Source organism: Panicum hallii, chromosome 5 (genome assembly GCF_002211085.1).
Source record: "Panicum hallii strain FIL2 chromosome 5, PHallii_v3.1, whole genome shotgun sequence".
NCBI lineage: Eukaryota > Viridiplantae > Streptophyta > Magnoliopsida > Poales > Poaceae > Panicum > Panicum hallii.
Window position 1 is genome coordinate 54227694 of NC_038046.1, and position 24661 is coordinate 54252354.

The 24661-nt window shown below is 42.7% G+C and overlaps 2 protein-coding genes across 2 annotated transcripts; both read left to right on the top strand.

The window, feature by feature from the left end:
* Positions 1-2964: 2964 nt before the first annotated feature.
* LOC112893412 (synaptotagmin-5) lies at positions 2965-10837 on the top strand. Its single transcript, XM_025960723.1, has 14 exons — positions 2965-3827; positions 4134-4208; positions 4284-4391; positions 5060-5092; positions 5185-5274; positions 5730-5855; positions 6339-6482; positions 6662-7060; positions 7172-7303; positions 8290-8511; positions 8597-8872; positions 9061-9198; positions 9857-10162; positions 10282-10837. The coding sequence occupies exons 1-14, from the start codon at positions 3642-3644 to the stop codon at positions 10498-10500; spliced, it is 2454 nt and encodes an 817-aa protein (XP_025816508.1). The 5' UTR covers positions 2965-3641; the 3' UTR covers positions 10501-10837.
* Positions 10700-19425, top strand: LOC112892797 (zinc finger protein STAMENLESS 1-like). Its single transcript, XM_025959910.1, has 5 exons — positions 10700-10976; positions 18048-18203; positions 18602-18724; positions 18816-18897; positions 18978-19425. The coding sequence occupies exons 1-5, from the start codon at positions 10700-10702 to the stop codon at positions 19423-19425; spliced, it is 1086 nt and encodes a 361-aa protein (XP_025815695.1).
* The last annotated feature ends 5236 nt before the right edge of the window (positions 19426-24661 follow it).

Consider the following 24661-nt stretch of genomic DNA (forward strand, 5'->3'; position numbering starts at 1 on the left):
CCGAAAATAGTCGGCAGCTAAACCTACTTGAAGTGCGTATCGCGCGTCGTAATCGGATGTGGCCTAGGACAAAATGACTCAAGATTTATACTGGTTCAGGCAAAATGCCCTACGTTCAGTCGGGGGTCTGTCTGTTGTATTGCTTGAGCCCAGGTGCTCGAGAGATTTGGGGAGTTAAAAACTTTCGATTGGAGGATGTGATCAGTTGTTCCCTTTTTTCTCCTAGGTGGATGCCCCTCACTTTTATAGTCCAAGGGAGGCCCTCTTTATAGGGAAACTAAGGGTTTATAGGGAAATTAAGGGTGTAAGGATAGAAAGAGAGGACTCCCGATCCGCCGGTAGGGGTCGTCAGCTTCGTCACTCGCGTCTTCCCATCCCGTCAGTCGGAGTCTTCTAATGTCCACTGTCCAAGTCTTGCATCGTGGGGCAAGCGTCTTGTCTTGTCCCTGTGCGTCATGCTCCGTCGGTCGGTGGCCGTGTCGGCGTCGATAGGTATGGTACAGCTATCACGCCCCACCCTGACGCCTCGTCCGGTCACTCCGTCGTGATAGGGGCGTCCCGGCCATATCATGATGACGTTTCGTCCTGTCCTTTCGCAAGGATGGGCAGATAGAATAGTAGCGCCCTACTGCCATAGCAGAGGGACTGTAAACCCCGTGGAGGGAGTGGTTGGTCGTGTATGACAAGTTGACCCCGAGGCTCATTCTTATCCTCCACACCTACTCCTAGGGCCCGATGGTAAGCCGAGCCTGGCCTCTCGACCAGCCTGCCGGTCAGGGAGGCGGGCAGTGCAAGGTGGAGCCCGGTTGGAGTCCGCGGTCGGCGCCTTGGTACTGACTTGGTCTCCGATCGCCTCCCAGGTTAGGGACATGGGCCATGCTTGCCCCGATCGACTTGTCGGTCGGGATAAGAAGCCTTGGGCCGCTCGGATGGAGCTGCCGCCTACGAGGAAGGGCGCTCGTTCAGGCACGGCGTCAGGCTGGTTAGCGAGAAGTGGTTCCGCTGGGACACCGGGTCTCTGGACCTGCCACTCACATGATGATTACTTCCTCCGTTCTACACTCACATAATGATTAGTTCCTCCGTTCTAAATTGTAGGTTGTTTTAACAAATCTAGATACATAAATTTTTACAATGCACTTAAATATATGCTATATATCTAGATTTATTAAAATAACGTGCAATTTGGAACAGACGAAGTAAAAGCTAAATGCACATTTTTCATAAAGATCTAAATGCACTTTGACATTGACAGACCAAACGAAAGTTAATTTCTTCCTCTATTTCCAAAGAATTGTTTCTTCCTTTTTTTGGCTGGTAAAATTACAACAATTCTGACCATATTTGTTGTTCCAGCCATCGCAATATGGCACGTGGGAGCTAAGTTCTAACTCGAATCAATTTACATTTGCAAGCTCAAATCTAGAGTCCACATGATAAGACAGTAACATGTAGAATCTTTTATAGACCTGCTTTTTATTTTCAAACAGTTGTATTCTTTTGATATTTACTAGCAAATATGTCTGTACGTTGCTACATGAAGCTATATAAATATATTAATTAGCGTATAAAGATGTATAATAACATAGTACGTGTCGGTTTTCTATTTTACTCCCCAAACCTTAATTCTAAATAATTTCGGACTCTTAACACAATATACGGTCATTCGGATTCCGATTAGAATTCTGATTGATGGACCAATGAATCATTGCTTGTTTTAGTAATAACTAGCACAGTACTCGTGCGTTGCTACGGGTAATATAAATTTATCCAGATTTACACGAGACTACCAACTTTGTGCTTTTTCACTCCGCATTTAGGTTGTGCCGTGACCGCATGAGATATTGATTGTTCCGTTTCCAATTGGAATTCCGATTTATTTATCCGAGTTCCAATTAGGATTCCGATTAATTTGTTGGGGATCCAATTAGATTCCGATTGATGAATTAAGTAATAAGAAATTATTGTTTGCTTTAGAAATAAATAGAGATAGATAATAGATAGATATGTATGTTTTACTAATCTATTGATTATTGATTATTGATATATATTCATTCTGTTTCAATTTGGAACGGAGGAAGTGGAGGAAGTAATGTAGTAGTACTACGTATTATTCGAGAGGTCCGTAGCGATGTACAAACATTTTGCCTAATTTATGATAGAAACGAGCCATCAGTCGTCCGTGTCCATGACAGCATCGTTAAGGGAAAAACAAATCTGGGTCACTCCGTGTTCGGGTGCAACAAAACAAAGGCTTGTCTATAAAATCCCAAAATAAAATCAAATGAATGTTCGAAAATCTACCTTCGAATTTGCAAAGCCTGGACGCAAATCAGCATCCCCAGACCTCACAAATCATCCGCTGACGGTGCGCTTTCCGTTACCGGCGGCGCCGGCCAACGGAAAAAAAGAGGAGAAAAATCAGGCAGTCAGTCAGCCGGAGACGGTCAGCATTTCGTCAGAGAAAGCACGCCGTCGTCCTCGTCCCTAAACCAACCCCATCACGGGAACAGATCTCACTGTCACAATCGATTAATTTAACTCGCGCAAAAGAAAAGGAAGGGAAACGGCAGCGAGCACGCGGCCGCGGCAGGCGATGAGTTCCAAATTTGACGCATTCCATCAATGGGGTGCCCGAAACCCACTCGATTCCTCCCTCCCGTCCCCAACCCTCCTCCTCGATCCCACCAGTAGAACCCTCCTGTCCCTTGCTCCGGGGTCTTGGACTTTGCAGCCGCTCCAAGCCTGCAAAGTTTGATCTTTTTTCTATCTTTCTCACGGATTAAAAAGATTTGATTTTTGCCGGCTTCTTCGGCTTCTAGTGGCCGCCGAGTGGTATCCGGGCTCGGGAGGAGGCTCCGCCGGCAGCAGCGGTTCTTGTGATTGGTTCTGGGCTTGGAGTTTTAGCGCCCAATCGGTCACCAGGCGCGTCCCCGGCGAGCTCGACAGGCAAGGAAGTGATTACTGGAGCCTGCAGCGCTCGATTGATTGGTTCTCTCACTAGAAGTCTTGTTTCTTCTTTAGTTTGCTTTCATGGAGGATTCGCCATTTGGCTACCCTTTGCCATCTTGACCAGCAATCTTGCTCTGCAACTTGAGCGATTACTGAAAGTCCATTTTTTTGTGGGGGTCAATTCAGCTGTTCTGGACGATTTTGTATGTTACGATAGACTTACTTTCTTGTTTATGTGATCTAGAAGACATTTATTCTTTGTGTGGTATAATTAACCTGTTGACTTGGCTGAAGAGATTCTTAGGGTCAATTTCGTGTTCATTCGAGCCGTTAAAAAAAGTCAGCACGAGAGGATAGGAAATTTGAGGTCCTAACTCTAGAAGCCGGGGATGTGAAAGATCTCAATTAGTGTGGGGGCAATGTGTCACACTCATGCGTTTTCTTAGGTGTCGCTCTTCTCGTGGGTATTAATTCGGCCTGAATTGTAGGTGGACAGGTACCCATTACTCACAGTGCAAAAGGGGGCGAGGGAGTGGGCTAGGACGACAGCAGCTCAGGATCTAGTGGAAACAAAGGCATAAAGTGGTAAAGGTATCTGTACCAAGGTGAAGGTGTCTCGTACAGGACTCAGGAGAGGTGTGAAAAGGAGCTCGTTTCCTTGTTGAAGCTACAGAGACAAGGCAGGAACCATGGTGAAGAAGCTGAAGAAGCTATATGGCAAGGATGCTCGGGAGTTCTTTAACCAGGTCATGGTGGAGCAGCCCCTGCTGCCCTTCCTGATCCCACTCGGCCTCTTTGCGTGGTTCGTCGAACGGTGGGTTGTGCCATTCTCAAATTGGGTTCCCCTTGCAGCTGCCGTTTGGGCTACCATTCAGGTATTTGTTTCTGCCATGCTGTTTCATCTGAATTGATTCAAGGATTGTGATGGATTTTGCTCAATCTCTTTAATACCATGTTTAATTGGTAGCAGCAAAGCACGATAGTGCGAGCAATTGCTCTTTTCTTGTTCATGAAGTCATGATCTTCCCTTTTGGTTGTCCAAAGTGCTCGTAATTCCAGGGGAAAATCAATGTCAAGCAGCATTATGCTTCTGCTCCTGTCTCATTTTATTTTCATGAGTATTTCTGCCCCTGTTACTATAGTTTGCTTTGTCTTCTTACCTTGCTGTATGATTATTTCAGTATGGGAGGTTTAAAAGGAGGATAATTGTAGAAGATTTGAACAAAAGATGGAAGCATCTGATACTGAATACAACAGTATGCTCTTTTACTCCTATTTTTATTGGTTTCTTTTCATAGATTCTCAATCATTTTTCTTTTTATATTTTACAGCCCACCACACCGATTGAGCCTTGCGAGTGGTTGAATAAACTTCTAACAGAAGTTTGGCCCAATTACATGGAACCAAAATTATCGAGGAGGTTTCAATCTACTGTTGAGGTTTGCTTCTGCAACCTCGCTGAATATTTGTTCTCTATGGCTCTTCTCTGTGGGATGTATTTTCTTTAGCTCTTGAGCTTTAGACACTAAGGTGCTAGGACTAATTCACCATTATTCTTGATTCATGAAAGATGTCAGTTATACTTAGGGTCTGCTTGACGTGGATACTTGTAATGTTGTTTGTAGAACCGCTTTTAGAAATTTAGTATATGGTTAACTGCTTTTAATTAAAGTTGCGCACAGTGATCAGATTTGTTTCACTTTACCAACAATTGTGAGAGAACAAGGGTTGAATAGCAGACTTTGTACAAGCTTAGTTTAATTTTCCAACTGAACTGAGGTTTTCAACGATCATTTTCAGCCACAGCTTCAAAAAATAAGCATATGGCGACTAAGTACAAACTGTCCTTTAGTAATTTTGCTCTTGGGGGATGTAATCTAGGGAATGAACTTTAGATCATCTGAAAGATTTTTACTCCATTTTAAAGGGCAGACAAGCTTTTGATTAGATTGTGTTATTGAGATCAGGTGTATTTGATTCTTGGAAGTGGATAGGTCCCAAATAAAGATACTAATTAATAAATTCCTTTATTTGATGTATTGAATATGTACTGGAATTATAACATGCATTGTCCATACATAGCTGACAGAGCTCTATGATTTTGCAGAGACGTTTGAAGAATCGAAAACCAAAATTAATAGTAAGTTCTTTTTTCTAATATAGTAATATGTTTCTCTTTTAATGTATTTATCATCTGATTTCAGTACTAAGGTTTTGTTTTCCTATCACCAGGATAAAATAGAATTACAGGAATTCTCACTTGGCTCTTGTCCACCTACCTTGGGAGATGAGGGGATGCGCTGGATTACTTCAGGTGACCAGGTCAGTCGTATATTATTCTGAACTGCAGTTGCATCTGAAATTGCCCATGATTTCCTTTAGACGGATATAGAGGTATTAGGGAGTTTGTGGTCCTACCAAATTATATGACAGTGATTTAGGTTGTTGTCAGTATGTTGGCTATTTTATTAATCAAACTTAGTCATACATCATTAGAGAGGATTAAGTAAGAAAAAGGTGAATCATTGGATACTTTACAGCACATTTAACTTTTACTTATGTATTTGTTGATTATGCTTTCAGCTTTGTAATATTTGTTTGTATAGGCAAGTAGGTCAGCTCCCCCTGTAGCTTTAGTAGTTTGACATTTCCATCTTCTTTCATATATATCCTAAGGATCTGAAGAGGTTCTGTATTTCTGCACATAATTTGATGGACTATGCAATTTAGTAGCTACACCTTCTCTAACATAAACTCCTTTTTTTTCTCTCACACAGCAAGTCATGAGCTTGGGTTTTGATTGGAATAGCCACGAGATGAGTGTAATGTTTTTGGCAAAGTTAGCAAAGCCACTGATTGGGACTTGTCGCATTGTTATAAACAGCATTCACATCAAGGGAGATGTATGCTCTTTTCCCTCTCCATTGTGTCTTGTTCCTTGACTTATTATATTTGTTTTTTATAACTCCGCAAAATACTTTTCATATCCAAAAGCTGAGAAATTCTGTCATTGTGAGCAAGTTGAGTAGTCTACAATGAGCAGTGATGATAATAAGTGGTTTAACTGAGCTATTTGTAGTTTTGCATGGTTAGGAAATAGTGCTGTACAACAATTGATTTGCATGATACTTCATGTAGTAATTAGTACGCTGATTGTGTTATTTCACTGAATACAATAATAAATATTAGTTTTTGCTGCAGAGCAGAGAATTTTGGGTACATAAGTACTTTCATCACCTTAAAGCTTACAACTGTTATGCTTTTGTCCCTCGATTATGCTATATGTACAATTATTCTGAATTTGAAGTGGTGATTATTGCATCACCCACTCGTCTGTGCCAGATTGAGTTTTTACACTATCTCTGATTCAGATTATATTGTTGCAGCTTCTACTATCACCCATACTTGATGGTGAAGCTATACTATATTCTTTTGGATCTACCCCGGAAGTCAGGATTGGAGTAGCATTTGGAAGTGGTGGAAGTCAAGCAATTCCGGGTATGGAGTTGCCAGGTGTCTCAACATGGCTGGTGGGTTTGTGCTGGCCATTTAGGGCCAAAATTCCAAGAATTAGGTTCAAATTGTAATTATCTAAAAAGTGGTTCATATCATGTAATATCTTCATCAACAGCAGCCATTGCATAACATAATCTGGATGTTATATCTGAATATCTAATGATATCTGGTGCGTGCTTCATGAACCATGCAGGTAAAGCTTTTGACTGAAACCATAGGGAAAACAATGGTCGAACCACGCCGACTATGTTTTTCTTTGCCAGCAGTAGATCTAAGAAAACAAGCAATTGGAGGTGTTCTTTCAGTTACTGTTGTTTCAGCTAGTAACCTCTGTAAGAACACAGGTAACCGCCAAAGCTCAAATGGAGGGACCATGTCTGGAACTGCTGATAACAAGGTATCACAGACATTTGTTGAGGTAGAAGTTGGCAATCTGATGAGAAAAACAAGTACCAGTGAGGGTCTAAATCCTACGTGGAACAGTACATTTAACATGGTACTGCATGGAGAGACAGGCATTGTTAAGTTTCTTCTGTATGAATTGGATTCTGGTGGTGTCAAATTCAATTACTTGACAAGCTGTGAGATAAAGGTATTCTAGATATAAAGCTATTCTTATTTTAGTGAATTTTCCCTGTTGTTGTGGCAACTGTGGTTCTTCCTATATATCCAAGGACACTCAGATAAAAATTAATGTAAACAGGTCAAGTATGTTCATGATGGTTCAACGATATTTTGGGCTATAGGGCATAACTCTGGTGTTGTTGCAAAGCATCCTGAGCATTGCGGACAAGAAGTTGGAATGGTTGTTCCATTTGAGGATATCGATGGCGAGGTACCTTGCCTATTCATTTACATTCCTACTTTAGTTTTTAAACCTGATACACGATTGTAAGACAAGAATGCTCACTTGATAGAAATTTAATACCATGTGCTGGTTAGTTTTCTCAAGTCATTACCATACCTGTCTGGTCTGCCATCATACCATATATTTCTAGGAGATTATCATCTACACATGTTGGGAACTATGATGCTGTAACTTCTATAGTTGTAAACTTCCATTGCTCTCCATAGTTCTACATTAGTTTTCTGTTGGCTGTCACTTTTGACAGTCTTTATGGTTGGAACATTTGATATGTTATATGAAAAGGAAGTTTTGCTGATTTTTTATCTACTAACACTTTTCAAAGCTAGAAAGAGAAAGTTCATCCACGTTTGGAGAACCAGTGGAAGTAATGAAATTTCATTCAATTGGACTTCACACGCTCTGTATATAATTTCTTAGAGAGGGCCGGATAATTAGGTGTTATTTTGATGATACAGTGCAATGATGTATTATATAACATCATTATTAATCCTTCTTATCCCCAAACTATAGATATTAGTAGTGTACTTTTACCTTCTAGACCTGTGACATTAGGAGATTTCCAAAAAGTCGCATCCCACCATTTGTTTGTTTGTTTAAACTGTTACTTGACCCCTTCTTTTTATAAATCATTCGTATTCAGTTAATGTTCTAAATCTTAGTTGTGGTGTGCACTATTTTTTGTCCCGAACATGTAGGAGAGCTGCGTATCATGTTAAGGGGAAAAAAACCCCCCAATCTGGCATAGCGTAAAATCAAACTATTTCGTTGGATAAGATCCTGATTGTAACAAGATGTATTGGCATAACAATTAGAAAAGGATTCTTAAAACTGGGTGGTTATAAGAAAAACAAGCTATGCCATATCTTGCCTCCCACTCCCACCCTGTTCTAGCTTATTTTGTTTATGAAGTATGAATGATGGTATGAAGTTGTTCTGAATGCTTTTGTTTGCAGTTAACTGTAAGCCTTGTGCTAAAAGAATGGCAGTTCTCTGATGGCTCGGTTACATTGGGTAATTCTCTGAGCAGTGGTCTTCAATCCTCATCTGATGGATCACCAAAGCTTCAGTCCATAACGGGAAGGATACTTAGGGTCAGAGTTGTTGAGGGTAGGGCCCTTACTGCAAATAGTAAATCTGGAAAATGTGATCCTTATGTGAAACTTCAGTACGGAAAGGTTAGTTGTTCACTTGCTGTAAGTTTAGTTCCACCAACTACTCAGTTAAGACAATTTCAAATTCTAATATTTTATTTTGCTATAGGCTCTATACCGAACAAAAACGCTGTCACATACAGTTCGACCAGTTTGGAATGACAAGTTTGAGTTTGATGAGATCGCTGGTGGTGAATATTTGAAGATCAAATGCTATAATGCAGATATATTTGGTGATGAAAGCATTGGTAGTGCAAGAATCAACTTGGAGGGACTTTTAGATGGTGCTAGCCGTGATGTTTGGGTGCCACTTGAAAAAGTAGATTCAGGAGAGATCAGGCTTGAAATAGAGCCCATAAAGAATGATCACAACAATAGCATGCAGGTACGTACGTGCTCTCTTAAGCACTAAATTGGATTGTGAAGAGCTCCCAGCATTTTTAGGGTGGACATTATAAATTTGAATATCTGAAGCTTGTAGCAATGCTAGTTCATTGATAATTGCATAACCCTCTTTTAGTTGCAAATCTTGTTTTCTGCATCTGAATTTTTGTTTGTCATTCCTTTTTCCAGAGCTCAAGTAGTAAAGCTGGAGCTGGTTGGATTGAGCTGGTTATTGTTGAAGCCAGAGATCTTGTTGCTGCCGATCTGAGAGGCACTAGTGATCCTTATGTCAGGGTGCAATACGGGAACAAGAAGAAACGAACCAAGGTTAGATTACAAATTTATTGGCTCTACTTGTCATGTTTGCCCCAGATCTCTGCCTAATCGGAGCTGCTAGTCATACTGATTTTCTGAGCAACTTTGCCACACTGTGCTGGATTAGTAGTATATGGCATTATTGTTACTTATTGTTTACCTCAGATTCGTAGCTCGTAGAGCCTGTTATTAACTACTCTCACTGTTCCAAAATGCAAGACGCTTTAGCTTTGTCCTAGGTCAAACTTTTCTAATTTTGACCAAGTTCATAGGAAAACATATTAACATCTGCAATACCGAATAAATGTACTATAAAGATATATTTCATGGTGGATTTAACGAAACTTATTTCATGTTGTCAATTTTGGTGCATTTTCCCATAAATTTGGTCAAATTAGAGAAGTTTGACTTAGGATAAAGGCATAAAGCTAAAACGTCTTGCATTTTGGAACTGATGAGGAACTAAAATGGAAGCACTTAGTAATGCGATGAGGAGGCTTGTTACTTTTTAATTTACACTCTCGCAGCTGAGTGGCTCTGTAATTGTCTTTGCAGTCTCTCACGTCTGAGTACAGAAAAATTGTGGCAACCTGGCTGCGCTAATTCTCATATATGCTATATGTATGGAGAAGTCGCAGTATATTGAAGCTGTCTCGTTCTTCCTTTGCAGGTCATTTACAAAACACTCTCTCCGCAGTGGAACCAGACGTTCGAGTTTCCCGAAACTGGAGAACCCCTGATTTTGCATGTGAAGGATCATAACGCGGTCCTTCCAACCGCTAGTATTGGCCATTGCACCGTGGAATACAGCATGCTTTCTCCGAATCAGTCCGCCGATAAATGGATACCGCTCCAAGGGGTAAAAAGCGGAGAAATCCATGTAAAGATTGCACGAAGGGTACCAGTATCAGACTCGGAAAGGAAGGCCGCGCTAGGGACAGATCCATCTGGCAAAGGACACAAGATGGCGACACAGGTGCGGAGCCTCGGTTCAATTGATTCCGTTTACTCACACCAAACCCTTCTGAATCTTCTCTTTGATGTTCATCTTCCGAGAGAGTGATGAGCGTGCGGCTTATGCCATTTTTTCCACAGATGAGGGACAGCCTGAAGAAATTCACAGGCTTGATCGACGAGGGCGGTGACCCGGAGGCCCTTTCTTTGGCGGTGACAGAGATGGAAGGCATCCAGAGCGAGCAGGAAGAGTACATAGAAGTGCTGGAGCGGGAGAAGGCCATGCTGCTGCACAAGATACAGGAGCTCGGTTCCGAGATCATCAGAACAAAATCTGGGCCTCCAAGGACGCGGTACTAGTTACTAGTTAGACCGATGAATGCGCCCAGCTGATGAACATACACGTATGGGCAGGCAAAGACCTCATCACACACAGAACTCTTTACTTCTGCATATACCGGCGAACAGTATAGCTTGTAAGTAGGCTAGAAAGGGTAGAGAAGTGACGGAGCTTACTGAAGCTGCTCCACTTTCGACATTTGTACACAGTTAAAAGTAGATGAAGCCTGAATTGATGTCCCAACAGGTCAGATTAAGAGATGATCCTGTGAACCTGCAGGCTGCAGCAGGCTATGTGTACGCAGACGCAGGATGCTGGAAATTGGAGTGGTTCGAGGAACCGATGCGTTCTCTGCTCTCCAATGGTCTCCGTTTCTTTTCAGGCAGCATGCCTTTGGCTGCGCCGCGACGCAGTGCCCGGACTGATGAGTCCGCTTCCACATGGCGGCGGGCCGCCGCCAGGTTTTCAGGGAAGGTGTCGCCGGACATGGCTGGAGGCAGGTAGGGCGGCGAAAGCCTAGCGGGGGATGCAGCGCCCGAACTGGAAAGCGTTCCGGCACGGGGGAGAGGGAGGACACGCCGATCAAAGCAGGGGGCAGGGGCCGGGGCGATGAATGCCCTACTTGAGCTAGCACCTGAAAGCTACCAGTGGTAGTGCCAGTACGGCGGTACGACACCTCATGTTGGGAAGTCGATGCTTCTTTTTTTATTATTTCGGGTGTGAAATCATGCTGCAAAGTCAAATGTTGATCTCTGACGGAAGCACCAGCGGTCGAAGAGTTTGACTTTTGGGTCCTTGTTGACGTTAGTTGCTTCACAAGGTCCACGACTCCAGGGTAAAAAGATGATCGCTGACTCGCTGCGATGGTGTTGACACTAGCAAATTACAAAAAATCAATCTACCATTTGATTTCAAAATCAGACATAAAAGAAGCTATGTTGGAATGGCTAGTATGTTGGAATGGCTAGAAGTCCTTGTGTAATCTTTGTTTCTTTATTTTTTAAAACTTTTGTGGTGGACCTGTTTTTATTTATGCTCTTTAAATATATAACCAGCAGAGGATTACCCTCCTGTTTCCAAAAAAAAAAATCAGAAAAAATCATCCCCTTTGAGCCGGCCGGTTGGACCGTTGGACGACACGTTGACACCCACCTCACCAAGCAGGAAGCAGCAGCAGGCATTGAGGCAAGGCAGCAACTGCAATGGTAGCAAGAGTTCTTTCTCAAAAAAAAAAAAGGAAAATGGTAGCAAAAGCGTGAGGACAAAGGGCACCTCTTACAACGCAGTGGCAGTAGTACTAGTGGTACTAGCGACTACTAGCGTGCGCGCGCGCTTGACACTTAAGATGATCAGATGTGTAAGGGGTAGGTGCTCAGCTACGCCAGAGGGCCTAGCTAGGATCGACCGATCCATGATCGATCGAGGAGGACCACGCGAGCGCATGCCGTGCCCGCAGCAGGGGAAGGTACGTACGCGAACTTGCCTTTTGAGGCCCCTCTTGTTTTCTTGCTATATATATATATGTATATATATATATATTATATATTGGCAGCCCCGTTATTTTTGGAGGAAAGAATCGTATATCCATCCATGTGCTGCTTGTGTATAGTATATTTTTACCACGTCTAGTCATTATACCGCCGTTCTAAATTATAGTCCGTTTTAATTTTATCCTAAATTAAATTTATCTAATTTTAATCAAGTTATAGAAATATATAATAGCATCGGTAATACCAAATAAATACAATATCAAAACATACTTCACGGTATACTTGTCACAGATGTTGATAATTTTTTCTATAGATTTGATCAAATTAGATAAAATAGACTTATGACAAAACTATAATGAACTATAATTCGGAACAGAAAGAGTATTGCTATTAAAGACGTTAGTATATACTACAATTTTGTCAAACCATCCATTACAGGACTAACGGTATTTTTCCTATACATTTCTTGCGAGAAGGCAACACTATCGAACAATGGTGGAGAGCGGCCTCATCATCTTCTTTCTAAAAATATTTCAATCCCAGTGGGAATTCAATTGAACATGCATTATAGTTGTTGCCTTTTCGCCCTTCTTCTTTCTGCAGCGGGATCATCAGGAAGTACCATGTGCTTAGCCCTGCTGAGTCGTTAGACTCATCATGCACAGAGCCCTAACAACTGAAGAAATAAATGTGCATTGTGCCGTGGGTACGCGCAGCGCCTACAGTATCCAGAACCAGAAGCAGCCTCATATATCTGACCGTGCATTCATCCCTACGTGTACTCGCTTACGACTCGTCTACAGGCCCGCGGCAGATCGGGCACATGATCGAATTGCATGCGCCCGGCTAATTTCTCCGGTGCTTCGTCGTCCCGACCGACCATTCCGTACGTCCACTCCATCGGCTCAGCTGATTGGCTGGCTTGTTATAAGCGGGTGGTTGACGAAGGCGTAGGTGGATCTGGATCCCATTCCCACGGGGGTTTCCAAGTGAAGTGGCGAGTGCCACTGTGCCACTGATGAGGCCGCGATCGAGAGACTGAGACCTCCACACATGACATGGCACACGGCCAGCACCCACCACCAGCAGGTGATCGATCGAGGGAAATGGGGAAGGGGATGGGAAGCAGCTGGGGATCGGACTGCCACTGTGTCTGGGGGGCGGCGCTAGGGTTGCCGCATGCGCTGCATCGCGGTGCACGGTCAGAGGACCCTGGCTGGCAGCCCGGCTGGCAACCCGGCCCGGCCGGCCTCCCTAGCTCGTCGCATGTGATCGATCGGAGCGTGTACGTGGCTCGTCTCGATCGATCGGCACGCGCATGCATTTCTGGCTGCTGCCCGGCCCTGCTGATGCTGGTCATCAGGAGTCAGGATAGATCGTCGATGCAGCACAGCAGCAAATCTTTCACACGCACTCCCACTCTCCTGTCCTCTCTTTCTGTCCTTTTCGGAGCTCTTCTCGTCTGCTCGCTAAGCCCAGCAGCTCCTCGATCACCCCCCCGCGTTTGGAAGGGTTCCATCTGCGTCTGTACTACGCTGCTCACGGCACACGCTGGTCGATCGAATTCTGTTTTGCTAAAGTCTCGCTGGTCGAGTCAGTTGGACTTAATTTGACTCTCTCCTTATTTGTGTGCTCGTTTTCAGTTTTGCTTGTGATTAGTTGTTGAGCTGAAATCATCACAAGAACTTGGCTGCGTGCAATGGCAGGCCGAATATATTTCCCATATTGTAAAGAAGTTGCAAGTCTGTCCATTAGGTGAAGCTGAAGTAAGGCTAATTAAACTAGATGCTCTGAATTATTTCTAGTGCATGTGCTCATGCATTATCCTGGATTTTGTTCAATTCAGTCCCTTTTGTTTTCACCTCCAGTGCATGAGCATACATGACTGGAACTCATGCACGGTCATGGTTGGCACCGGCACAAAGCGACAAATTGGGCACAATTTCAATAATTTTCAGAGTGGTGGACAGTGGTGGGGAAAACTCAGGAAGCACCAGCCCGTACAATTCGCTCGATGTTACTCCTTATTGCCTGGGAGGTTTGGAACGAGAGAATTTTTAGGAGAAGAGATACTCTAGTGCAACTTCTTTAATTGTGAAGATCAAGCGAGAATTTGGTGCATGGCCGGCGCAAAAAAACTGAGAGATCGAGATTGTTCCAGGAGAATAGTTCTTGTGGACTCTACTTTTTGTTTTTATTTTTCTCTCTGTAGTTTTGTAAAGTTTTGATTCTTCTCCTCTATCAATACATGTCGAACACCAAAGCTGTTGGCGGGTTAAAAAAATGGTTGGCACCGGCAGTACAAAGGGCTAGCCGATCGACGAATGGTCCTAACGGGGGACGTGAAGGAATGTCACCGCTAACGACAAGATATGAGTTGGAAGACACATTGGCAGCGACAGTGACAGTAGTAAGATTAGAAGAAAAGTAAGGTTATGGATCTTATGCTATACAACATCACAACTTCACAGGGGATAAAAAGTGGTTCTGCACGCAACAGCCATGTAGCACATGATTCTAATAGTGCATTCACAATAGGTACCACTGCCTAACTGCCATAGCATGCATGCATAGTGGCAGCGGACACGCACCAATGCGAAGCAGGCAGCAGCGGCATGATATGTGCATGCATGATTCACTCTAGGAGGGTAGGAGCAACATAAGATACTCCTATGTTAGGTCCCCATGCATCCTTAAACAGGTACTTTTGTCATTTTGATCACACCAAGAGCATTATTGAAAAACATAAGAGTACATGCTATGGCATAACATGCCTTTTCCTAATTGGCAAATTTAAGTTCTGAGATGACGATGATAGTCATATTATATAATCATTTCAATCATTAATTGTATGTATCCTCCAAAAAGTTCATGATATATGAGGATATGCAAAAGCTACTCACCCCAGTTACGAATACTTAACGCCTTTGTCTTTTTCCCTTCAAATTTTATCTTCCACCACTATTTTTTCTTGATTAGAATATATTTTATATTATCTAGTAAAAGTATGAAACTATAAAAGTATTCTTTTTGAAGATAAATATATAGATATGGTTTTTATGTTTCCAAATTAAATATTTGAATATTATTGGTGGTTAAAGTCATAAAGGTTTGATCTGATTCTGGTCAAAGTGTCAATATATTCGCCACTCGAGAGAGTGAAAAAAGGACCCATCGCTTGTTCAAGTAGTAGAAAGGGCCATATAAAACACATCATTCGATCAGATTCGAAAAAGGTGTATACTAAGTCAATTTTTTTAGCTAAGATCATAAATGGCTAAACTATTGTATAAGCTTGTTGATGTTACTAGATTCATCATAAAGTAGATATTTCTTTCTTTCTTAAAATAATGTATATATCTTTATCAATACTTCTAGTTAGGATGGCGTATTATTGATCGTGTCCATGTCCTAAGACCTACCTTCCTTCTCCTTCACATAAGTGGTAGTACAGTACATAGTTAAGGTGGGGAATTGCACTAATGGACTTGTACTTAGGATGGGATGAAGCGATAGACAAAATATAAGTACTCTAGTAGTACTTTACGCCTACCCTATCTATTCCAAATTATAAGTCGTTTCGTTAATTTTTGCTATAACTTACCTAGATATACACTAATCTAGATGCATAATGAAAATTATGTATCTAAAATCAAAACGATTTATTTGGAATGGTGAGAGTACTAAAATTAAATGAAAAGGCATGAGGGAGCAATAGCTACGCACCTGTAGTAAGGTGCTACGGTGCAAGTAGTAGGGATCTCTCAAAAGAACATGCAATTGTACAAGTGAGAAACCGCTTGTTTTTTTCCTTAAAACTCCAACGTATGGATCAAAAGTCAACAGGCATAGCAAATCACGAGGAAGCAAGCTGAAGCAGCCGCCTGACGTGTAGTGTTGCAGCTCCCTGACTTGACCAGCAGTAAACTAACTGTCACAATGCGGCAGCATGCATGTACTTAGGGGTCACAAGCCTGTCTCTCTCCTTATTTTCTTCCTTGATGCATGGCTCCTGCTGCAAGCTCCCCGTCCTACCAGCTTCCTCCGTTGTCTGGGCTTACAAGGCCAGGCATTGCCAGGGTCACTAACCTACACTTCTATGCCCTTGCTAATTCCAGATGGAGAGAAGTGGAAACTAAAACTTGTACTACATGCCAAGGTCACTGTCACCGTATATACAGGGGGTCATATCACTTCTATTCATGTCTCAATGTCTCATGTTGTCCATACAAATGAAAGAACTTTTTTCACTAGCAATGCACATTGGATATTACCACCATCAGCAGGAAACCTAAACTGAGGGAGTTCACCCTCAGTCCTACTACTATAGTACCTTCTCTCTTGTCCACCCCTAAAGGCCTAAACTCCCAGTAGTACTTGACACCAACACCTGCTAGCTACCAACCTACCATGTAGGTAGGATAGCCCAGCTCAAAGGCTAAGCAAAGCATGCATGCAGCCCTAGGCCTTAGCCTGATGGATAGCCTCCCTTGTGCTTGTGCATGGCATGCCCCTCTCAACTAAATACTGGAGCAGGGCTTTGTAAGAGGTGCCCTTGTCTTTATTACCCTACCCTCTCTCTATCTCTATCTCTCTCTCTGCTCAAGCTGAGCTGAGCTGAGCTGCATGCATGTCCTATACCAGCACAGGGTGACTGGATGAGGGAGAAAGAAGCAAAGAAGGACACAGGTCTATTGCCTATACATTTGTACAGATGTATGTGTGTGTATGCGCATGTGTGATGTCTCTGAGTTTGCTTCGCGCTTGCAAGATCTAGAGTGAGAAGTGCCCTAGCTTACTCCATTTAATGATTCATGCAGCAGGAGAGGAGAGGACTCAGCATCTCTGTTTGCTGTTGCAAACAGATACAGCGCAGTGTTAAGAGTGTAGTGCTGCTGTGGGGCTTTCCTGCGTAGAGGTGTGGCGCGAGACATGTAAACCCCCTCTATCTTTCTCTCTCTGGCCGGAGGAGAGAGAGAAGCCGAGAAGGGATAGATCCAGCAGCCAGAGCTTCATTTGGATTGCAACCATCACAGAATCCAAGGATCACATTTGCTAGCTGCTTTCTTTCAGCAGCATGTTGAGGGCTAGAGAGAGATCTGGAGGCAGCAGACTATAGGTGTGTGCGCGTGTGAATGTGTGCTAGGAGAGAGAAAGGGACGGCTGTGTGCAGAGAAGAGCACAGGCGAACTGATAGAGAACTTTCAGGCTTTCCTCTCTCTCCCCACATAATAGCTCTACTGGAGTACTCTCTCACTCTATCTACGCCCCAAACCAACACTTTAAAGATCCACAGCCTTTCACCCTATGCATTTGCATTTGCTGCTCCCAAACTGCACTACTGTCTTTTTGCTTTTGTGCCATCATACTACTAGTAAACCGTAATACTCTACTCACATCACACCCTTTCCCTCCCTGCTACCAGCTGCCTCTCTCTCTCTCTCTCTCTCTCTCTCTCTCTCTCTCTCTCTCCACCCCACCATCCGATATATACCCCGGCCGGCCCCTTTTGTTTTTCCTCGATCTCCTTCTTCCAAAACTCTATTGCATCGTAGTGTTCAGCTGTCTCACTCCCTGCTCACTCTGCTCCACCATGTAAGAACCACAACTACCCCTCATCACTTTTCTGGTGGCTTCTTACATTGTTCATCTCCATGTCTTGTACATCTCTTCTTCTGAACCACTATTGTCTGTCTGTGTGTGTGTGTGTGTGTGTCTCCTGCTTATATATGTGAACATCTTCTGCGTTCTCGTCTTTTTCCTGTTCATAAACCATGGCTCCTGTATGTTCTTTGTTTGCTGCGCATACGGTGCTGAGTTCTTAATCAGCTTGCGATTTCACAAAGGGAAGGAGTAGTCTGGATCTCCATGAACAGCTTCCTTGTTGTCTAGATCGTTCTGGTACAATGAACAACTGCTGCTGCGTTTTTTCTCTCTCGATGCTGCTAGTGTACTAGTTTTGTTCTATGCACAGCTTGTTCTTCTGAGATCCTGCGCTCATGCTTTTCTGTATAGAGAATCTTCTATAATCTTATGATTCGACCTCTACATAAACTGTTCTCCGATTCCTGGCCAAGAACTGAACTTCTTTTGTGCGTGTTCGTCTTCGTGGTGCTTGAACTCCAGGAGGCAAGAAGGGAGCCCTTTGGACCTGAACAACTTGCCGGAGGAGTACGGCAAGCAAGCGGTGGAGAGCTCCACGACCACCGCCACATCAAGCGCCGATGCAGTTCGTAAGGACTACTACAGCACTAATTTTCACTTCGATTCGAAGGTGAACTAATAATTGTAGCCGCGTCATGAAAGAAAAAGAAAATCCTACAACTGAACAGCAGCGGAGTTGTTTCTAAAGATTCCTGCTGCTTTCAATGTATGCCCGGCTACCTAGTCTGTAGAAATTAATGCTTCAAGCATACACTGTTTTCTTTTTTTGAAAAAAAAACATACAATGTATTCTGTGTTGATGCAACAGATTCCTCATGGATGATCTAAAATGTCAAGAAAAGATTCTACTCGCTTTGTGCATAATATCTCGATCCGTATGAAATGCAAGATCTTTCTACCCTTTGTAGTGCACATAGCTTCAGGGGCTGATGATCGATTTGTTCTTGTTACCAATCTATGTTTGCAGGGATCAAGAAGAAGAGCGGCGGAGGGAAGGATGATGCTGCCAAGGTGTATGAGTGCCGGTTTTGTTCCCTCAAGTTCTGCAAGTCTCAAGCCCTTGGCGGCCACATGAACCGGCATCGTCAAGGCAAGATCATACACAAGAACCCTAGCTGATTGCGCCTTGGTTACATTTCCTTCCAATTTTATGGGTGATTGATTTCTGGGGTTTCTTCCAGAGAGGGAAACTGAAACCCTCAACCGTGCCCGGCAACTCGTCTTCGGCAACGAGAGCCTCGCCGCCGTCGGCGCGCAGATGAGGTGAGGAACACTCCACCACTGCAGACGATCATGGTCGTTGATTAGGGTTTCTTACAGGCATTGCAATTTTCTCGGTGTAGTTTCAGGGATGTCAATATGGGAGGCACTGCCCCATCGACCATGCTAGGAGGAGGCTTCCGGGGAGTCGCCACCGGTGGCAGCGGCATCGGCGACCCGTGCGTCGCGTTCCGGCCGGTTCATCCGCGGCCGCCGTACCATTACCTCTACACGGCGGCGCCACCATCCACACTGCACCCGATGAGCTACCCGGCGACGTACCCGGGCCCTCCGCGCCAGCCTGCGGTCGGCGACTACGTCATCGGCCACGCAGTCTCCGCCGGCGACGCACTGATGCAGCCGCCACACCGCGGCAGCTTCTCCTGCTTCGGAGGCCCACTCTCCGCGCCGCCGGCGGCAACGGCGGCGCCCGCCGTTGCAGCGAACCTGCAGGCCGACAAAGTTAACTGCAACTGCAGCTTCGGCTGCGGCGGCCACAGCAGAAATAATAATGTGAACGCCTCCTCTTGAGCAGACGCGACCGTACGCAATGGTTAATGCAGTTAAGTTAAGTTAGTGTAAAGAGGCAAGAAATTAAATTAGGAAGCTTTTGTTTTGGACATTAAAGGGCGGAGAAGTGTTCTAACTTCTAAGATTCTACTTCTAAGTATATGCCTGATCTGGATCAGTGCTAAATCTTTGGTTTCTGTTGCATGATTTCTTGGTTTTGGTACTTAGTACATATTTGATAGCAGATGTTACAAAAATATGCAGTCAAATAATTATACATAGATAACCATAATGACCGCATGTATATACATAAAAGTACTAAAATTTGGTTAACGTGCTACTGTGATCCCTACATATATGGTGAACACTTTGTTTTGGACTCCGGCATAATTTCTGAAACTTGAATTTGGTTGTTAGTTCCCATTATTTCAGTGTGTGTTATGAACATAGCAAAAGTATAATATTTTACGATTACAATTTGCGAATAATTAATAATAAGATATTGAAATTCAGAATTTTAAAAGTTTTATTGCATTGCATAACTCAAAATGCCACATTTTTATAGTTTCAAAAAAGTATTGCTTTTTTGTGATGAATGGGAGTACTAATGGTTGGAGTAGTGTTCAAGAGTGTGACATTCTGAGAATATCTTTTGAACATAAGTTCCTACTACTCCTACTCCTCGTGATACAACATTGCTTAATCAGTTATTATAGAGTCTCTACATTTCCCAATGGGCAGCTAAAAACACATTGACTCATCAGAACTCCGGCGGCACATCATATTAAACGTGATTCGACGTAGACGCCGAAAGTCAACTAGGCTGAAGATGGCAAAATTATGAGCTGCTGGTTCAAGTAAAAAAAATAAAGCATGCTCCCTGAAAGCCTGAAGCTTGGCGCAGCACTACCGGGCTACCAGCCTGGAACCTGATGGGTTCTGAGCAGAGGCAGTGAGAGTGCTCACTCTCGAGGAGGCTACTCCTCCGGATTTTGGACAGTGTCATGTTGACTCCAGCGCGCTGCTCAGCTGTTCTGTTCTTGATGGAACAGGCAACTTTCCGGCCGGCCGGCATGCATATTGCTACACTTATATCAGATGGGACTGGTGTTATCATTTCCAAAATGATCACAACGGCAGCAATACTGAGTCCAAGGACGTGCATTCTCTACTGCGTGTTGAATTTTTCCCGAGTGGAATCTTTTTTGAGGAACCTCCCGAGTGGAATCTTATGCCTTGTGTTAACAAAAAGATATTTTCTATACGAAAAGTATATATAGTAGCTCATTTTCAAGCACAAAGTCAGTTTGTTCATCCATAAGATAACAGCATGGAATCAAACAATATTCACCTAAATCTAAGGAACAAAACGTGATGTAAAATAATTAAGGTGCTGACCTGTAGCAAATAACAGATTTAAATTAAAAACGTTAAGGAAAAAACTTAAACCAACACTAATATAAAACCATCAGTACGATACTGCCGTTAAATATATTGCACGTTGGAATCAGTAATTCCGACACAAGCTAGAGCCAAGAGCCAAGAAGGTCTGTAGCAGCTAGACTAGTACACAAGCTAGATGGCTAGTTTGGTAGATTATACAACACCTGGTATGTTTTTGTGCAAAAAAGGCTTACAGCTAGCATGCATGGGTTGATGAGTAACTTGAGTTCAATTAACCTAATTGAACAAAGTAGTATGGCATGTACTGAAAATGGCCTTAATAAATTCAAGTCTTCTACAGGATAATCAGTTTTTTTAACGGACACATATAACCATGCATGTCTATGATGTAGAATATAGCGTCACCACAATATATAGTTGCAAGGTCAAAAGAATATTGTTTTGTTTCCTCATTTACATGAAAACAAAATACATTATTGACTCGTCAATGCAAAAGGTATGCATATGATTTAAGTATTCTATTTGTGGAACCCCAAATTTGATTTGAGTTAAACAAAATTAGGGGAAAATTGAAAGAGAGTAAAAGGCACCTTCTGGTCCTTAAACTTTTAGTGGATCCTCATTTAGGTCTACACGAGCTCTTGAGCATATGAGTCCTTAAACATTTTAAGTGGTTCATTCCAAGTGAGACACAAAAGGAACTTATAGTGAATCGCTTGAAAAGTGCTGACTTTGAGAGTTTATGGATCTGGGTGGGAGTTAATATAAAAAAAGTTTAAGGATCCATGATGCATTTTCATATTATAATTAATTGATTTTAAACCCCTTCTATATGTAATACTGCATTTTTTATTTATAGGTTCTTTTTACTTCCATATTAATTGTGTTTGCTCAGAATTGAGTTGAAGAGTTTGAAACTAAAATTTGCAATATAAGTTTTGAGATAATCCTAGATAGTCTAGTAATTCAAAATGTGGACCATTAGTAAGTATCTTCAGAAATTATTTTTTACTTTTTGTATGAAAAAGTGGAAGGATTTCATATATATATAAATTTTGAGATAACCCCAGATAGTCTAGTAATTCAAAATATGGACCATCAGAAATTATTTTTTGTTTTTTGTATGAAAAAGTGGAAGGATTTCGTATGATTATTGTTTTCTACATAGAGGAATTGAGCAAGTACAACACCAAAAATAGGTCACCAAATTTATGCAAAATACTCCAGTTCACTCCAAATATTCACATGTATATTCTATAATTCGTGACTGTTTCACTCAACACAAAACCGCAAATATTCTTGCGTGTCCGACCTTTGTAGCACCTACCGAAATGGCCCTCAATAGATTTGGTTCTAAGAATCATATGAACTTACCTTACGCCTTGAAACACAAGAATTCTAAGCTTCTACTGAGTCAAACAATTTGAAGTTTGACCAACTTTTTTAAAGAAAGAACAATAATATTTATGATATCAAAAAATATAATTAGATCCATTACAAGATATACTTTCACAGTTATTTCTTGGATGTAATAGATGTTAATGTCATTCTCTATAAATTTGTTCAAACACACAACTGTTTGACTTAAGCCAAACTAAGAATAGTGACGGAGGGATTATTTATTTGTTGCCAGCTTTTCTCAGGGATTGCAGACTCTCTCTCTCTCTCTCTCATCTTTGCTAATAAGATCTCTCACTCGATTGGCCTTACGCTGCATAGATATAGGTTCCTAACCTGAAGGGGCGGTTGCTGTTGCAGACTGCCATCTAGCCCACACAACTAGCTTGTGCATGCAGGTTTTCAGACGCCAGCCAAATGACTGCTGTGTGAGCTTCTCGAGATACACTTACACATATCATATCGATGGAGTCGTCAAGAGCATGCATGGCTGCTAATGCTCGATCGCTTCCGGCGTCGATCGATAAGATCTCTAGCTAGCTCTGAGTCCCTGCTTCCTACTACCGTGCACAGCCACTTTAATCAACAAGGACCTGCATCCATGAGAAGCATACAGCCTCATCAACCTGAACATCTCTCTCTCTCTCTCTCTCTCTCTCTCTCTCTCTCTCTCAATATTCCCCTCTCTCCCTCCCTCCTCTTTGCAAAAATAAAGGAAGCGTCGAGACCTTTGCAGAGTGCAAAGTTTAGGCGTTTACGCTGCCAAAGCATGCATGGACGACAGGCCAGCTACGAGAGCAAGCAGCTTGTAGCCCTGGCCAACCCTAAGCTTAGCTTCGATAGCCTTCTCTGCTGTCTTCGACACCCTTTTGATCTTTAGCTGCTGTGCGCCCCCATTTGGCACGCATATTAACAAGAACAAAGATCCAAGCGCATGGATACAAGGCCTCAGATCGCACTCGAACAGGGAAACAGAGAAAAGGGATAGGACCGCAAGAAAGAATGAGGATGAAACCAGAAAGAAGGAAACAGTAGCAACAAAAGAGGCTTTGCCCAATAGTATGCTGTTTGTTTCAGTCTAAACCTGTTGCCCAATAGTAATATAATAAGTTTTGTCAAGTAAAAAGAATATAATAGATATATAGGCTCAAGCCCAAATCATGCTTTGCTGCACCAGTTTTAACCATAAAGGGCAACATCTATTTTACTACCTCAACTATTCAGTTTGTCCGCTTAAACCCTCGACAAAGTATCATCAGCTCATTTAATTCTCACGAACTATTTCAATTTATCGAATTTAAATACAATGAAAATTTCCATTTTTCCCCTTGTACCGATTGTGTTTTGTGGTTGAATTTTTGGCATCATACTTTAATTTATCTTTCAATTTATCCATTTGGAACATCTGATACTTCTTTAACCCTTGATATAAAATGAATGAAAATTCTTAAAGTAATTTGCAACATAGATTTTGATGGGCGATTTAATGGTCTAGGGTGAGTCGGTCCAATTTGATGGTTTCGGATCAAATGAGTTGAAGTTTTAAATAGGGTGTCAAGCGGACAAAGTGTGTTATTCAAAATAGTTAAAAAATAATTTTTTTCCTAAACTAATTTTTGTTTACATGCGGAGGTATATACCTGTGAGCTAAAGGAAGTAGCCACCCCTCACTAACACGACCTACACTTAGCCATTGTTGGTTCATAATTAAGAGAAATTTTTCTTCCATGGATTAGTGTTCCATGAAAACTTTGCAAACTTTCGCTCAATAAATCTCCAAAACTCCATCATTTTAAATAGTCCCTTGGACCCAATCGATATGGGCCCTACTGAGTGGTATGTAACAAGCCATACGCTGAAAACAATCGGATGGCCGCATCACGGGGCCTAAATTCAAAATCTTAAAATCTTTTAGTAGCAGAAAGAAAATTTGTTGGTAAAAGAAAGGACGGGGAAATGCGTATATACGAGAGGACGACATTGCCAATGTGCGAAAAGACTTGTGTTGTCGTCAAGGAAAGAGGCGACAGAGCAAACTGTGAGGTGCCATAGCTACTCATCGTACAGGCGTAGTACTTGCATGACAAGTCGACCCTGGTCTGTCTTTTTCAAACCACTGCTCCCCCCTCCCCCAGAAGAAAAAAACACAAATTCAAATTTGCACTGGCTATTTGGCTCAGTGGTTAGTCTAGCCAGTGGGGCCCGGCTGGCGGCTGGTGCCACCATGTGTGTACTTCTACTTCCATAAAAAAGAAGCAGCTGGAGAGACATGCATGCAATGCAGCTGGGACTGGCAGTGGGTCCCGTGCGTGTATCCATCCCATCTGGCCATCAGATGCGTGCAGCAGCGTCGGCATGCAGACGGCAGCGATGCGTTGCTGGAGGCTGGAGCTGGATCAAGTCGCCGGCCTCTTTCTGCTGGCTGCTGGCTGCTGGCTGCTGGTAGCTGGTAGTG